At 38.2% G+C, this 17,251-nt stretch overlaps 1 protein-coding gene across 1 annotated transcript in view; it reads right to left on the bottom strand.

The window, feature by feature from the left end:
• The window catches only part of GABBR2 (gamma-aminobutyric acid type B receptor subunit 2), an 871,636-nt gene that overhangs the window by 222,050 nt on the left and 632,335 nt on the right, over positions 1-17,251 (bottom strand). The window contains exon 8 of the mRNA XM_044678625.1: positions 6,365-6,425. Within this exon, the coding sequence (XP_044534560.1) occupies positions 6,365-6,425 (61 nt within the window). The remainder of the gene's footprint in view (positions 1-6,364; positions 6,426-17,251) is intronic.

The following is a 17,251-nucleotide window of genomic DNA, read 5'->3' as shown; positions in this document are numbered from 1 at the left end:
CTTCTTCTTCCCCATCTTACCTTACATCTTAGAATCAATACTGTGTATTGGTTCTAAGGCAGAAGAATGGTAAGGGCTAGGCAATGGGGATTAAGTGACTTGCCCAGGATCATGCAAATCTTATTTCTAATATATACTAAACAACTCTCCAAGACTCTTGCTTGTGGAACAGCCGCTGACCTGCATTGGTAGACGGAGTTTCCTGACCAATGAAATCATAAATCTAGACCTTGCCCCTTCTCTCACCCCCTATCAACCTCTCCCACACAAATTTCCTAAAGACACAGCTCTATGTGTCAAGGTATATACAGGCTGATCTTTGGAGTACATACAGGATGATCTTATGCCTAAGACCTCAGGCAGTGTATAGCATAGCTTAAGGCACAAGACTTTTCCAGGGATACATTTAATACAAGAAAGATAAATACACACATATAGGGAAAGCTATACAGATAACCAGTCTATACTGCCCCTGTGGACCATAATGAGGTGTTACTTCATTATCTGATTCTCTCTCCTTCCAGCAAAATTGTTTAGTCTCAATATAAGGGTCAGTTTAAGAACACTTGTCCAGAATCTTGCACTTTCTTTGTCTTTCTTCCTTTTTAGAATTGATATTAAGTACTGATTCCAAGACAGAAGAATGGTAAGGGATAGACAAATGGAGTTAAGTGACTTGCTCAGGGTCACACAGCTAGGAAATGTCCGATGTCAGATTTGAACTCAGGACCTCCAATCTCTAGGCTCCATGCCCTACCCACTGTACTATCATGCTACCATGCTACCTAGCTACCCCTTCTTTGTCTTTCTATTTGGCTTGTAGATAGCCTCAGAGTGGAAGAATAAACTGATGCCCTCATTAGAACTATTGTCAGCAGCTGTTGTCTCCCTGGCCCCCACAGTCTGACTGTCTTGCCTCACTGATTTTGATAACAGTATTCTATTGAGGCATTAACAGTACTGTATTGAGGTCTTCATGTTGACATAGTTAGGCTTTGTGAGCAAAAATACGACAAACACAGAAGTGAATAGCAGCAATCATAATTATGTTGCAAGCACACTTTAAAACATGCCTAGACAAATCCAGAAATGTCTCAGTAGAGTGCTAAAATTTGCTCAGGCACATGTAAAACTGACCATCTAGGGTTGGGAAAAATCCCAATAAAACCCGAAAGCTTTCAAATTGGCATAAAAATCTAGATGCAACAGGGAAATAATTTTTAAAAAAATGTATGAAACATTCTCCAAGAATTTCTCTATTTTGAGAACTGGAAATGTGACAAATTATTTTGGTGGCAATCAGCTTTTAAAAGTTTAAATCTTTGCCAATCCTCTTATTCTTTTCAAGGAATAAAAAAAAGCAAAAATAAGCAACTGTGAAAATAAATGATGGTTTGCCTTAAACGATATCTCTGTAAAAGCATCAGAGTTGACATTATTGTCAGTTATCTGCCATAGAAGGATGCACAAGCAAACCTCTTTAGGCTAAGAAGATTTGGGAAAGGGAGCAACTCCAGATTTAGCACAGTCTAGTTCAAAAGTCACTCAGGCAAGTTGATGTAATTTCCTTTAATTTTATGGTTTTCTTATAACAGCACTTGGATCTACTTAACATGAACAGGCATATCTAGAAGTGAACAAAAAAAATCTAGGTTTTTCTAGTGCTCCTATATGATAAAAAGCACCATATCAATTATTGGTCAGTGGTTTTTGGTTGTGTTAATTACAGGGGTGGGGAGATTCCAGACTCATTTTCATTGGTGTGGGGAACTCCCAGTGTGAACAACTCTCTCTACCAATGCAGATCAGCAACTGTAACGAATCTTGTAATGTTAGGGCATTGCCTGAAAATTGTTCCTGTTCAGTTGTTTTTCAGTTGCATCCAACTCTTCATGACCCCATTTGGAGTTTTCTTGGCAAAGATACTGGAGTGGTTTGTCATTTCCTTCTCCAGCTCATTTTAAAGATGTGGAAACTGAGGCAATCAGGGTTAAGTGATGGTCACATGGCTAGTAAGTGTCTGAGGCTGGATTTGAACTCAAGAAGATGAGTCTTTATGATTCTAAGCCCTGCGTTTTAATCAATGTGCCACCTAGAGACCCAATTGCCTGCAATACTGAGAAGTTAAGGAACTTGTCCATAATCACACTGTACATGAAAGGCAAAACTTGAAGTCAGGTCTTCCTGACTCCAAGGATGGTCCTTTATTTACTTCATTCATCTGTCTCTTGTTAATTAATGACTAAAATTTAATTTAACCCTTCAGAAAAATAGAGTGATTGCAGAGAAACCTATTTAACAGAAAAATGAATGATTTGGATTTAAATCACCAACGTGGTATAGAGCGCTGGATTGGGAGTAAATAGACCCAGAATTGGGTCCCCTCTCTATCCACTAACTGACTTTGGGGCTTTCATATTATTGTATAGAATCACAGAATTTGAAAGTTGGAAAGAACCTTGACAATCCTTCAGTCCAAACCATTCATGAAAGGAATGATCTACCAATCAAGTAGATAGATCTATGTTATAATTCCTCTGAGCCTCAGTTTCCTTGGCTGTAAAATGATAGATCATAGATCATATATATAGAACTAGAGGGGGCACCAGAAGCTATCTAGTCCAAATTCTTTATCTTACAGTTGAGTAAACCGAGGACTAGGAAGTAGGGGACTGAACTAGATGAACACTAAGATCCTATCCAACCATAATTGGTGGGTCAACAACTGTCAAATCCTTTGGTTGATTTAATTTCCTTTTCTGTTTTAATGATTGAGTGCTGCTAATCAGCAGACAAATCGCTAAGCAGATGATGCAATCTTGTCCTTAATGCAGTGGGGAAAAAAGTAGACCTGATAATGTCCCCATTTGGCTCCTTTGGTGGATTTAACAAAAGAATTAAGACGGTCATTTGGCAAAGCAATCGATCACTCAGCAATAACCCTCCACAGTTTGGCTGCTTGTGTTCTCCCCCCATCGCCAGCTGAACATATGTTTCAGGCGTCTAGGAGAGTTTTCTAGTCCAGGGCCCATTGGTTGGCCATCATTCACTCATTACTTTATCTTTCGCTCCTTTTCTGGCTCCTGCTAGATAATACCAAAGAATGGCAAATGTTTAGGTTAAATAGAAGGAAAAATTCACTTTTGAAGACTCAACTCTAAAAGTGTTATTAATTCAATTTCTTTACACTAGGCTCAGTCAGGAGGCTTGATCGAAATCCATTCTACAATGTTTAATAGCCCATGCCTTTGTGCATCCTACTTTACTTATCTGAGCCTCAGTTTCCTTATATGTAAAGTGAACACAAGAAAACTTGCATTATCTACTTCGTGGGGGTTGTTATGAGGAAAGGGCTTATAAACTTTAAAGTTCCATACTAATGTGAATTTCTCCTAATAATGAGCATGAACATAGACTATATGCAATATAAGTTCTCACTTTGCTATCATCTTTATATCAACAGTGCCTGGGTAATAGTAGGTAATTGCCAAATGCTTATTGAATTGTTAAGTCTCAAGGTATTGTGCAAAGCACCAGGGATGTGCAGACCCTGATGTCAAAGCACTTATAGCCTATTAGTAGAACTGTTAAGCACTTTCTTGAGGCTTTTTCTTGTATAAGCAACATCACAAATACATATTGCATAATAAATCATGTAAAATCTATTTCATATTACCTGCCATCTTGGGGAGGGAAGAGGACAAGAGGAGGGAAAGAACATGGATTGAAAGATGTCAGAAAACAATTATTAAAAATTGTATCTACATGTAATCTGGAAAAGAAAAATATAATAATAAAAAATGAATTGCTAAAGGATTTACTTGCATATTTTTCTCCCTTTCCTCTTATATTTTCTAAAATCTTGGAAGGAAGGGAAAAGGGAAGATTTGAGTTCTGATTTACTAGTGCTTGGAATGCTGAGTTAGGAAAGTTGTCCATGTCAGTGTGTTGGAAATAGAATAAGAGGGGGAGAGAGCACAAAGAAAATTGATCGGAAGATCATACTTATACACATTTCCTTTCCTTTCAAGTTTCAGAGTAAAGGTATAAGCACTTTTTGGTCCAAGGGAAAAAGAGCTAGAGCTGAAGGCACTAGTTAAAAAAATCCAACCTCTTACCTTCTGCCTTAGAACCAATACTAAGTATCAGTTCCAAGACAAAAGAGTGGTAAGGGTTTTGCAGTTGGGGTTAAGTGGCTTGTCGAGGATCATACAAGTAGGAAGTTTCTGAGGCTAGATTTGAATCCAGGACCTCTTGTCTTCAGGTCTAGCTTTCCATCAACTGAGCCACTAACCTGCCCCTTGGTGGCACTGTTTATTAACTTTACATTTATGCTGTATACTTAAAAAAACCAAAACAAAACCCTTACCTTCTGTCTTAGAACCAATACTCTGTATTGGTTCCAAGGCAGAAGAGCGTTAAGGGCTAGATAATGGAGGTTAAATGACTTGCCCAGCTTGGGCATGCAGATTGGAAGTATCTGAGATCAGATTTGAACCCATGATCTCCTGTCCTAGGTCTGGCTCTAAATTCACTGAGCCACTTAGCTGCCCCATATATATATTTGCATGTACTTGTTATCTTCCCCCATTGGGACATAAGCTCTTTGGGGGTAGGGATGGTTCCATTTTTTGTGCTTTATCTTCAGCTCAGCCCTCCTACAATGAACAGCACAGAGTGGGTGCTAGTAGATACTTGCTGACACGTAGTAGGTGCTAACAAATGCTTGTGGCTGATTGATTGATCCTCCCACAGAAAGGTCTGAGGTTTATTTTGCTCCTTAGGCAAGTCTATTCCACAATACTTACCACAATTTACTCCTGCTAAGTGCTGAAGTGACAGCTCTGGGGAGGTGGGAGACTGAGTTAGAAGTAGGAAGGAAGGAGGCAGGAGTATGGTCTCACACTTCTATTTATTCCCTATCTCGGCCAGTATCTTAACACGCAGGAGATGTTTTTTACTTCCTTAACTCTTGGTCTTCATTCTCAAGGACAAGCTGCATTCTACTTTGTGTCAAACATGGTCTCCAAGGAAAATGTTCTGTTTCCAACTGTGAGACTGATTGATATTTTAAAGCCTCTGGGGAGGCTGTGCTGGCAGCTGGGGTTGCCATTTCCAAACTTATATGAAAAAGTGGGAGCAGTAATCCTAGGAAAACATTTCCCCTAAAATCCACACTCCCTATAATATTAGGTATGGGAGATAAAGAAGAAAGGTAGAGGGCAGCTAAGTGGCTCAGGGGATAGAAAGCAGATCTGGAGATGGGAGGTGCTGGGCTTATATTTGATCTCAGAACTTTCTAGCTGTGTGACCTTGGGCAAGTCACTTAGTCCTTACTGTTCTTCTGCATGGGAATTGATGCTTAGTGTCAATTCTAAGATAGAAGGTAATTTTTTTAAAAGAAAGAGGTGGATGGGCAGGCGAATAAAAGCAGTATATTTATAATAACTTTCACTCACACTTTCTGTACAATATCCCTCAGGAATCAATAGTGCAATACAAGTATTATTATCCCAATTACAGAAGATGAAGAAGGGCAGTGTAGTGTAATGTATAGAAAGTGATCCTTGATGCCAGGAACACTTGAGGAGTCTTCTGACACTTATTAGTAATGTGACCCTGGGCAAGTCATTTACCTTCTTAAGTAACTCGGGCATCTCTCCAAGACTATAAGTTGAAGAACAGCTATTGATCTAAATTGGTAGAAGGCTTTGTTTCCTTACTAGAAGTTTCCTATACTGACAAAATCCTGGACAAAAAAATAAGCCATATGAAAGACCTGAGCCTTCCAAAAGCAAAATGACTTATTGATGGTCACACAGTTAGGGAAATGGTAAAGTTTGGGACTCAAATTCAATTTATCCATTTTTTTTATACCTCCATAGACCCCGTTGAGCAAGAATGATGAACACAGTCTTACTCTAGTTTTTGTTATTATTCAAAAAAAGCTTAAAACTGCACTAAGACCTTTTGGACACCTCATATTTGACAACACATAAATGGTTTAATTATTGACACACAGAAGATGTTCAGTTCACACTCTCTGAATAGGATAGTTCCACGTAATAAATTTGCCAACTGATTTTGGGCAGTCTAGATTGTACTGGAGGTTTGCCACAGAGTTATATGGTTGGAATAAGGTAGAAAATAATTTCTGGCCTGATGAAGTAGTACGGCATTCCGAATAAACCAAACTCTCATTTTCAAAGATAAAACCCCACACTATCAGATTTTATCTATAGTTCCATGTGGTTCATTTTATTTGACATCCTTTTGCATTTGAAGCCTATGTAGAAATAGTTTTCTTTCATAAAAAATGAACATGAAGATTACAAACTAGAAAGAGTCAATATCGAAATCCTACCTTGAAACTGGGTAAATTTGATGGTTCCCATTCTCTCTCCATTTCTGAACACAACTTGACCCTAAAAAAACAAAAAAGCAATTTCTTAGAAGATCAGATAATACTGAATTGAACTGAAAGTTCATTTAAATTGTCGTTTATAATCATTAGAGAAGGAAAAAAATTCTTTAGGTCATGGCTTTATTAGCTAAAAAAATAAACAAATTATTATAATTACGGCTCTTATAGGTAGGTTTGGTAGCAATGCAATCAGTATTTTGATACTTTGGTAACAAACTTAAGTATATGCTCAGTAACTTATGCAATGTAGGCTCCCATGTGAATTTTGTGGTCTTGTGGCACTTTACAGTCATCCTTTGAAACCAGAAAGTATGTTGGGGGTATTCTGGGAGTGGTAAAAATTTAGAACTTCACTTAGATTTTTGCGATGTTGTGTCTTTTATTTTATTTTATTTTATTTTATCTTATTTTATTTTTAAAATCCTTACCTTCTGCCTTAGAATCACCACTAAATATTTGTTCCAAGGCAGAAGAGTGTTATGGGCTAGGCAGTAGGGATTAAGTAATTTGCCCAGGGTTACACAGCTAGGAAGCATCTGAGGCCAAATCTGAACCCAGAACCTCCTATCTCCAGGCCTGGCTCTCTATCCACCGAGCCACCTAGCTGCTGTATATTTTAGAAGCAGACCTAACATACATCTTTGCCTCCTAGATTTCTTGGCTTCCTTCAAGTCCTAGCTAAAATCCTAACATCTGTAAGAAGTCATTCCGAATCCCCCTTAATCCTACTGCCTTCCTTCTGTTCATTATCTCCAATTTATCCTAAATATAGCTTGTTCGTACCTAGTTATTTGCATGGTGTCTCCCATTAGACTGAGCCCCCTGAGAGTAGGGGCTACCTTTTACTTTTCATCATCTCTGCAGTGCTTAGCAGAATGCCTGGCACCTAGTAGGAGCTTATTAAATGCTTGACTGACTAATGTGCCTCGTGACTGTGTTTTTGTGTTCTTTCAGTTCCAAAATTTTGTATTCTTTCATTGGTATGGAGAACTCCAGGTGAACAAACTCTCTTACCAATGAAGATTGGGTCAGATTGTCGGGATGTGTCAGATGTGGGACCTGAACCAAGTTTTTGTGAGCATGTATATGTGTTATGCTACTCTAGAGATATAAAAACCAGTTAAGGGCACTATTTCATTCAAGAGGGTTCTAGGACATAGTTTTCCTCCCAAGCCCCAGATAGTACCCATAACTTGATTCCAAGAATTGTCCATAATACTAGAAGGTACCCGGATGGTATTTAGGCAAAAAATAAAATCAAACAAAACTCTCTAGAGACACTTTGACATCTTTTCTAACGTGGAAATGATTCCTAAGTAGGTTATCAGCTTAGAATTCATACCTTCTCAATACTGCTTGAAAGAAATGAAATGCAAATGCCTTAACAGTATGAAAGTAAACTCAAGTAATGTAGAGAGGCAGGAAAGCAGCTTTGTCTTTTATTCCTTGCTACAGTGTCCTCAAGGGACTATGGAAATACCTAACCTCTTAAAAATGCCATTTAATTTTATGCAAATGGACCACTTTGAGGGATAAAAATATGGCCCCAGCATAGAGTTGAGAGCTTGCAAAAACCTTGAGAGGCAGAGAACTAACTAATTTTCTAATATCATCCTTCTTGAAAATGTGCCAGTCTTCAATATCAGAAATATTTGTTGATATTGCCAGTGTCAGTATTAAAATGCCTTTAAAATATTGACTTTGAAAGAGCTGACATTTTTAGGGTCTTTTTTCTACCTCTTTTGTCAAAGGTGAAAAGCCCCTTTGATCTTACCAGAAAACGAAGAGTATCACATTTTATTTTATAGAACAAAAGGTTATCATTTAATTACTTATATCCATACTTATATAACTTTAGGAAACTATCTTTAAAAAGTTGGAATAGATACAATGGTATCGCATTATTTCAACTACTGACATAAATGGCTCACTGAATCAAAGTTGGGTGAGTCCAATGAAAATAGATATTTAATTTTCACATAATTTGCCAGGCAGAGAGCCAGAATGGTTGGCTTTTCTAAAGAGAGAATCTGTCCTGGATTGCTTAAATTCCACCTGAAAAAAAAACTGGTGATAATATTGGCTGTGCTACATATCTGTGAAAAATAAAAATTTTGCATTTGAGGTAGCTGTACTGTCCTTGAAAGACTGAGCTTAGAAAGTTATATCACTGGTAACAGATTATATTGAGAGTGAAAGGGACAAAAGTGGGGCCACCAACCATATCACTAGATTTTACTGTTAAAATTGCACGAAAACTACATTTTCTCTTAATAATTCATGCATTTGTAGGGTAGTTGGTGGCACAATGGATTGAGAACCAGGCCTAGAGATAAGAGGTCCTGGTTCATATTTGACCTCAGATACTTCCTAGCTAAGTGACCCTGAGCAAGTCACTTAACCCCCATTGCCTAGCCCTTATAACCCAATAGGTAGTATTGATTCTAAGACAAAAAGTAAGGGTTTAAAAAAGATAATTCATGTACTTGTTATAAAAAATGTAAAAAAAATCAACTGTTAACAAAAAGCAAAAATTAGAGGTATATTCAAAAATTCTCTCTATGTTATGAATTGTGGCTAGGAGTCTCCAAGAGGGGAAATGATCTTGGTTCCCCCTTAACTTCTGAGAGTCCATGAATAAAAATAACTGTTAAAAAGAAAACTCTGGGGAAGTACTTTATTTTACATAGGTAAGTCATGGACTGAGGGATAAGTAATGCTTTTCATTTTATAACTTCCTAATTTAGTGATCCCTTAAATTTTTAGAGTTTTGAAACTAGCTACAATTTAACATGAGGAGATGAATATGGTTTCACAGGTAGCCTTAAGACATGGTAAAAATGAGATTCATATAATAGAGGGGGAAGAGGAACATCATATATCTATTAAAAATATACACATATGGAAAATTCATGAACTGGAGTGTGTGAATAGAGAGGAGGACATGTGGATGAAGAGAAAAGAAGAGAGAAAGAAGAAATATATTAAAAAAAATAACAAGCACATATTAAGCACCTAGTATGTTCCAGACACTGTTAAATGCTTTATAGGTACCTTTTTTTTTTCTCCACAACAACCCGAGGAAATAGGGAGTATACTATTTATATCCTGGCTGACGAGAGTATATGGATGATGCCTTCTGAAGATAGATTATGAAATGAAACAAAATCAAGATATAGTAGTTCCAACCTTGTGAAGGTCTGCTAGAAATGTTGTTCTGATAAATTCTTGACTTGCTAACCATTTTTCTGTCTCAGAAGGTTGAGGAGATAGTAAGGGGAATTATTCCTCTAATTTTAATCAATGAATAATTATTTGGTGATATAGAAATGATTGGAATCTTAGAAGATGACCATATCATCTTAAAATTTGGAAAGGAGAAGGCAGATAAACCTTAGGCACAGCCAGACATCTGCCCTAGACTTTAGGAAGGAATTATTTCCAAAAGTTCAGAGGGAAGAGAGGCGTCATTTCAGGACTATTTATTTTAAAAGGGAACACAGCTCAAAAGGGATATGAAGGTCTAAAAACTGAAATTCTAACAATACAATCACAAATGATCCCAATTATACAGAAAAAAGAGGAGACCTCTAAAAGAAACCACAGGAAGCTCTCTACAAAGGAACAGCGACAAAAGATAGAAGCAGGGACACAGAACCAAGGAGAAACACAAAAGGATGGCACAGTTCTTTAAGAGTAGTGTCAGGAAGGCTAAAGCCCAGAATGAGCAGAGGTTTGGAAAAATACTGGACAAGACGAAGACTTTATAACATGTTATCACCCAGCATTACCCCCTTTCTTCTTTCAGGCTGTGAATGGCATTTTGTTTGCTTCAAGTAATAAGCAACCTTCCCTCCCTTCCTAACACATTGGGTGGCAGGTATAGACATTATCAGGATGAAGGATTCACTAACTAATCACTCAACAGGCATTTATTAGGCTCTTACTATGTGCCAAAGCAAAAACAATCCCTGCTCGCAAGGAGCTTACATTCTAAGGAGGTCAGTGTTAATAGTGTCAGGCAGAAAATGTAGTTAATGGGGCTCTCAGTAGAGTAAGGCTAACCATGAAAGGGACTGACCAAAGGTTCCAAGGGGATTAAGGGAGAATAAGGAAGAAAATGAAAGACTAGGTGGTATGAGAAAGAAGAACAATTTTAGGAGTGAGAGGGTTTAAAAGGCATGCCATTAACCCCCCCCCCCCCAATACTTACCTTCTGTCCTAGAATTGATACTGTATATTGCTTCTTCTGTGTATTGCTTCTAAGGTAGGAGAGCTAATACAGGCTAGGCAACGGGGTTTAAGTGACTTGCCCAGGGTCACATAGCTAGGAAATGTAAGGCCAGATTTGAACCCAGGACCTTCTGTGTCTGGATATGGCTATTAATCCACTGAGCCACATAGCTGCCCCAGAGTCATGCCATTTTGAGAGGCACCATGATGGGAAATAATAGCAACAATAACACTGTATTTGGAATTTGAAGACTTGGGTTTGACTCCTGGCTCTAACCTGTGTTACACTGATAAAATCCTCTAAAAAACTCCACTTTCTTCCTCCAAAAAACAAGGCAGATGGAGAGGGCTGTTCTCTTGCTAAAGTAGAAAAAATACTGGTTTTGGAACCAAAAGATCTGAGTTTGAATCTTGACTCTGTTTACTAGCTGTTATTACTTTGGATAAATTATTTCAGTGTTCCATAAAATGGTTCTGTAAAAAAAAATAAATTTCTTTGCCTATAAAGGAAAAGATTAGAAAAGATAATATTCCAAGCATAATTGATTTAATATAAGTCCAGATGTTATATTAGATCAATGGCCATTGATCTCTTAGTTAGATCAGAAACAAACGAATAGTGAACAGAGCTTCTTTTTAAGGTGAAAAAGAGCAATTTATGGGGGGCAGGATTTACAATAGGGGGTATCATTGTCAAGAATTTACAGAGAGGGGAGACATTGCCAGGATGTTTATGGTATTATGGTACATTAACAAGATGTGATATACACAATTCAAAATAACAAAGAAGCTGAAGATTTACAAATTTGTGACTTATGCTTTGCGATATGTTATAGCTGCTAATTTGCGAACTGTTGTTGTCAACCTTGATGTAGTAAGGACGATGGCAGAAGCCTTGTGGTTTTGGGGTTGTAAGGGCTGCAGCTAGCTGACAGAAAGGGAGATTAAAGTCCATGATTTCTAACTTAACCTTTTCTTCAGATCATAATAAAATATATTCTTATTATGAAGTATATTCTTTCTTTCAGAGTTATTCTTTAAATGATTCACTGGGTGTTACTGTAAGAAGTAACTTAACTTCAAAGGAAATATCCAGCTTGGCTTGATTTAGCTGATGTGCCTGGCTAACAGTTAGGACTCTTAGTAAAATAAATTATCTAAGTAAATCAAAATAGTCAATATCAACGAATCCTGACATTTAACTATTTCAGCTCTGAATGGCTTTTTAAAATATTGGATACAACTTTTATTGAAGACTCATGGAAACCCACAAATGACAAGAGTTTCAAAAGTTGGGAAAGTGCCAAAGGATTACATTTTGCCATCCAAAACACTGACACGATAGATCAGAGTATCAAAACAAACAAAATGATTTTTATTGATCTCTTAACTGAAGATAGCACTGAATACACATCTGTAAAATGAAGGGTATGGTCTAGGACCGTGTTGGTAAACCTATAGCACACATGCCAGAGGGAGCTGATCTCTTCCCCCTCTCCATGCATCTGAGGACATTCCTCATATCACCCGCCCCTCTGCCCAGCAGCCCAATGGGAGTGCCTCCTCCCTCCCTTGTCTGGGGTTAGGGGGCAGCTTACATGCAGTGTGATGGTGCATTTTGGGCACTTATTCTCTAAGAGGTTTGCCATCACTGGACTAGGATCTCTAAGTTCCCTATCAGATCTAAATATATGTAATCTTTAAAGCCTTATAACTCTAAGTCTTATGAGCCAAGTTGCTCTGGGACTATGAGGATGAACTTGAGAGCACGGAGGCAGAAATATTAATGGACCTCTAATTATTTTAGGTACAGGGATGAGAGATGTCTATAATTTTTTTTAAACCCTTACCTTCCATCTTGGAGTCAATACTGTGTATTAGCTCCAAGGCAGAAGAGTGGTAAGGACTAGGCAATGGGGGTCAAGTGACTTGCCCATGGTCACACAGCTGGGAAGTGTCTGAGGCCAGATTTGAACCTAGGACCTCCCATCTCTAGGCCTGGCTCTCAATCCACTGAGCTACCCAGCTGCCCCCAAGGTGGCTATAATATAATGAGATTTCTTTTTTTTAACAAATAATCACCATTTAAAATCTGTGCCTGATTTTTTTGGGAGAAAATATGATCATGACTAGCTACTGACCAAGAGGAAGCTATATCCTCATCACAATAAGAGTTGCTCTAGTCCTCAGGATCAAGCATGGGGGAGGGGGTGGGGATCATAGCATCACAGATTTAGATCTGGAAGGGACTTTAGAGGTCATTGGAGTTCACCTTCCTCATTTTAGAGATGAAGAACCTCGGGCTGAGTGAGTTTAAATGATTTGCCCATTGTCTCACAGCTAGTATGAGATGAGTCTGAGGCAGGATTTTTTTCTTTTTAACATTTCTATAGGGCTTAATTTGGTGCCAGGCATTATCCTAAGAACATTGTAATTATTATCTCATTTGGTCCTCAAAACAACTCTGGGAGGTGCTACTTTATCTTCATTTTACAGGTGAGGAAACTGAGACAAACAGAGAGCAAGTAACTTGCCTGGGTCACATAGCTAGTAAGAGTCTGAGGCTGTATTTGAACCTCTGTCATCTTGACTTCATACTCAAAAGCCTGGCTTGTGCATAGACTCAGTCAAGCTTTTCGTTCAATACACTGTTTCCAAAGAACTATGGGATGTTCTAGCTTCAAAAGATATTAGAGATGTTCCAGAGGAACTTTCTTGTCAACTAGAAACAGGTCAAGTACTATACCTTGGTCTCTAGATTTCCATTCTACTAATGTGGTGTAAGGGAAGCAGCTTTAATGGAAAACCTTTCACAACAATGAATCTCTTTCCCTCATAAGAAGAGATGAGCTACCATTTAGATGGCACTTCATTCATTCATTCATTCATTCATTCATTCATTCACTTATTCATTCATTAATTCATTTATTTATTTGTTTGTTTTAAACCCTTACCTTCTGTTTTAGAATCAATACTGGGTATTGGTTCTAAGGCAGAAGAGTGGGAAGGGCTAGACAATGAGGGTTAAGTGACTTACCCAGGGTCACACAGCTGGGAAGTGTCTGAGACCACATTTGAAGTCAGGACCTCCCATCTCTGGGCCTGACTCTCAATCCACTGAGCCACTCAGCTGCCCCCTAGATGGCATTTTAGATCTCTATTTTACAGGTTGAGAGGCATATAGGGTCTGAAGTAGTTTCTGAATTCAGTTATTCCTAATTCCAAATTTAACACTATCCACTGCCTCAAACCATCCCATTGCCTACTCTATAAACACCTTCTGGGTTCAGTTTTCCACAAGTTCAGCCTTGGGTCATAGCTATCTTGGGAAAGTCTCTAGAATCAAACAGAACTCTGGAAGACCAAGTGTCAGAGGTGTAATTTTGAGTATTTATACTAGACTCCATATAACGCTATATTCTAAGGCTACATTCTACTATATTAATGCTAAGAATAAGTGGTATTGATGCAGAATAAGGGTAGAGATATCTACATGTTGTTGTTTGTCCTTTGTTTTCCCAGAAGACCAATGCCTTTAGAGGATGATGTCTAGACTTTTTGTGTGTGAATTTGTTCTAAGTGAGGCAGAGTTGTACAAAGCCTTACTCTCTTTTCCAGAGTCATTGAATTCTAGTGGCAAGACAAAAGTCAGGATGACTGGCAATGGCCCCAGATGCAGGGAATAACCTTGAAATCTTTGATGTCTGACCAAGCTTTAAGGGCTTCAGAGAACCTTCTTCAGAGTAAGAGTGGGGAATATCTACAAGATGTAGGCTAAAGGTAGACTATTATGCAAAAAGCCTATGATGTTGGGGAATGGCTGAATTAATTGTGGTACATGTTGGTGATGGAATACTATTGTGGTATAAGAAATGATAAGCAGGATGATTTCAGAAAAAGTTGAAAAGATCTATATGAACTGATCCAGCATAAAATAAGCAGAACAGGGAGAACATTGTACACAGCAACAGCAATATTTTATGATGATCCACTGTAAAAACTTGGCTACTCTCAGAAATGCAACAATTTGTGATAATTCTGAAGGACTTATGACAGGGAATGCCATCTATCTCCAGAATAAGAATTGTTGGAGTCAGAAGGATGGGGATTAAAACATAATATCTTTCCCATCAGTGTACTTATTATTTTATTTTTAAGGTGTTGGTTTTGTATGAGTGTGCTCTTTCAACAATTACCAATATGGAAGTGAGTTTTACATGATAATACACATATGTCTCAGATCAAATTGCTTACCATGTCTGAGGAGGGGAGAGAAAAGGGGGAGTGAGATGTTTGAATCTTATAATTTTGGAAAACACATGTTAAAGTTATTATTACATGAAATTGGGAAAGTTAAATATTTTTGAATTACAAAAAAGTCTATGATGATCATATCAAAACAAATAAAGAGATGCTGTTTCTCAAAAATGGAATCTCTTTGAAAGGAAGAAAATGTTTAGGGAAATATAAAAAAATCACCATGGCTAGATTTTATATGAACCAGATTTAAGGGGAAAACAGTGGTCAGTGTATGGACCAAAATAGTATATTTAATTTTTACCAAGATATAAAAAATATAGAACATAGGCTTTACAAAAAAAAAATTTCTCCACATTCCTGACCTGATAGTCACTATTGAGGAATTTAGAACTGGAAGGGACTCTAGAGATCCTCTACTCTGACCACTTCCCTGGGGAAACTGAGATCAAGAAAGGGAAATTACTTGCTCAAAGCCATCAAATAATAAATAGTAGAGCCAGAATCTGAATTAGGCCTTCTGATACTAAAAAGAATTGCTATTTGTTTCCACTTGTTATTTTCTCTTGGGGGGTAGCGAGGAATCAAAGAAGTAAGAATTTTTTCTCTAAGGATCATGTCCTGGGTTTCATGAGCTTTCTCTATTTTCTCCTCTCTAAGGTCCCTCGCCACTTTTTGTTTCCATTTTGCAGAAGAGCATGAAGGTAGTCAGTAAAAAAGCGTTGGTTTGGGAGTTAGGAGATTTGGGTTTGAGTCCTGGCTCTACTAATTAGCTGTGTGAGCTCATGCAAGTAATTTTATTTCTCTGGGCTTTATTAGTTTTCTCATCTGTAAAAATGGCATAAAATACTTGAGTATAATTACGTCACAGGTTCATTGGAAGGAAAGTGGTTTGCAAATCTCTCTATAAACATAAACTGGATCATATGTTATTATTTCACATGATAGTATTTCAGGAAGGCCCTAATGGGATCCACACCCTCAGTGGGTGTATGTTAACCAATGGGTAAACAAGATGATGGAAGTTGGGGTAAGATGGTGAGCCCAGAGATTCTTCCCTAGAGAAATTGGAGTTACTCTAGCCAGTGATTCCCAAAGTGGGCACTACCGCCCCCTGGTGGGTGCTGCAGTGATCCAGGGAAGTGGTGATGGCCACAGGTGCATTTATGTTTCCTATTAATTGCTATTAAAATTAAAAAAATTAATTTCCAGGGGGCTAAGCAACATTTTTTTCTGGAAAGGAGGTAGTAGGCCAAAAAAGTTTGGGAACCATTGCTCTATACCCTCAAATAACCTTCAGACTCCTGCTCCTTTGGAAGGGATTGGCTAAAAAATATTACCTTGGGACAGCTGCCAGAGCCTTTTCTCTTACAAGAAAAAGAAACAACTTCATCCCAATATAACCTTTCCCCACTAAAATCCGCCTTTGATGCCTATTTATGGTATAGAAGAGACCTTTGGATCTTGAAGATTCTTACTGGGGAAGCATAAACTCTGGTGGGCCCTAAAAATCTGGGAGGGCTTCAAAATTATGGCCCCATTGAGGTATTATACTCAATATTATTGGCAGGGCTGCCTGAGAGTAGCCAACAGAACTTTCTGAGAAGGGAAAGAACAACATTCAGTTCCAAAAGTTTATGATGCATCAACCAAGTGTGAGGCAGTGTGCTAGGTGCTGGGCATACAAAGACAAAAATTTTGGCCATCCTTAGAATTCAATCCAGTACAATTCAACCGGCATCTATGTAATTCCTATCTAACAGGGGAGGGGATTCTGAGGGGAGGCCCTGACCAAACTGAGGGGTTCCCGAATCAACAACAGGAGATTATGGGTCATAGATTAATGTTGTTTCTGAAGAGTGCTTCCCCACATTGATAGGTAGGAGCTTTTGTTAGTCCTTGATCAAACAGAAGAATCTTGCTGCCAGCCTGAGACAAAGGGAATTTCTAATGATTGACTAATTTAAGAATAAGCCACTCCTCTTTGTGGCTTATGAAAGCAAGGTGATTGTGTTCTTCAGGGCTCTCAGATCTTATGGACTTTTTCTTTAGTCTTCATCTTTCCATTTTTACCTTCATCCACAGTGAAAAAGGTAGAGGAAGGAAATTTTTTCCCTTAATCTCTACCAGGACCATCAGTGGCAACTTCCAGTAGAACTTCCAATGTGGTTTCCAGGTGGTTCAATGGTTAGGGAGCCAAGCCTGGAGCCAAGAGGTTGTGAGTTCAAATGTGGCCTCAGACAATTCCTAACTATGTGACCTTGGACAAGTCACTTAACCCCAATTACGTAGCCCTTGCCACTCTTCTGCCTTGGAACTGATACTTAATATTGATTA

This window comes from Gracilinanus agilis, chromosome 1, assembly GCF_016433145.1.
Source record: "Gracilinanus agilis isolate LMUSP501 chromosome 1, AgileGrace, whole genome shotgun sequence".
Lineage (NCBI taxonomy): Eukaryota > Metazoa > Chordata > Mammalia > Didelphimorphia > Didelphidae > Gracilinanus > Gracilinanus agilis.
Note: the sequence above shows the minus strand (reverse complement) of the source record. Positions and strands in the feature narration are given on the sequence as shown.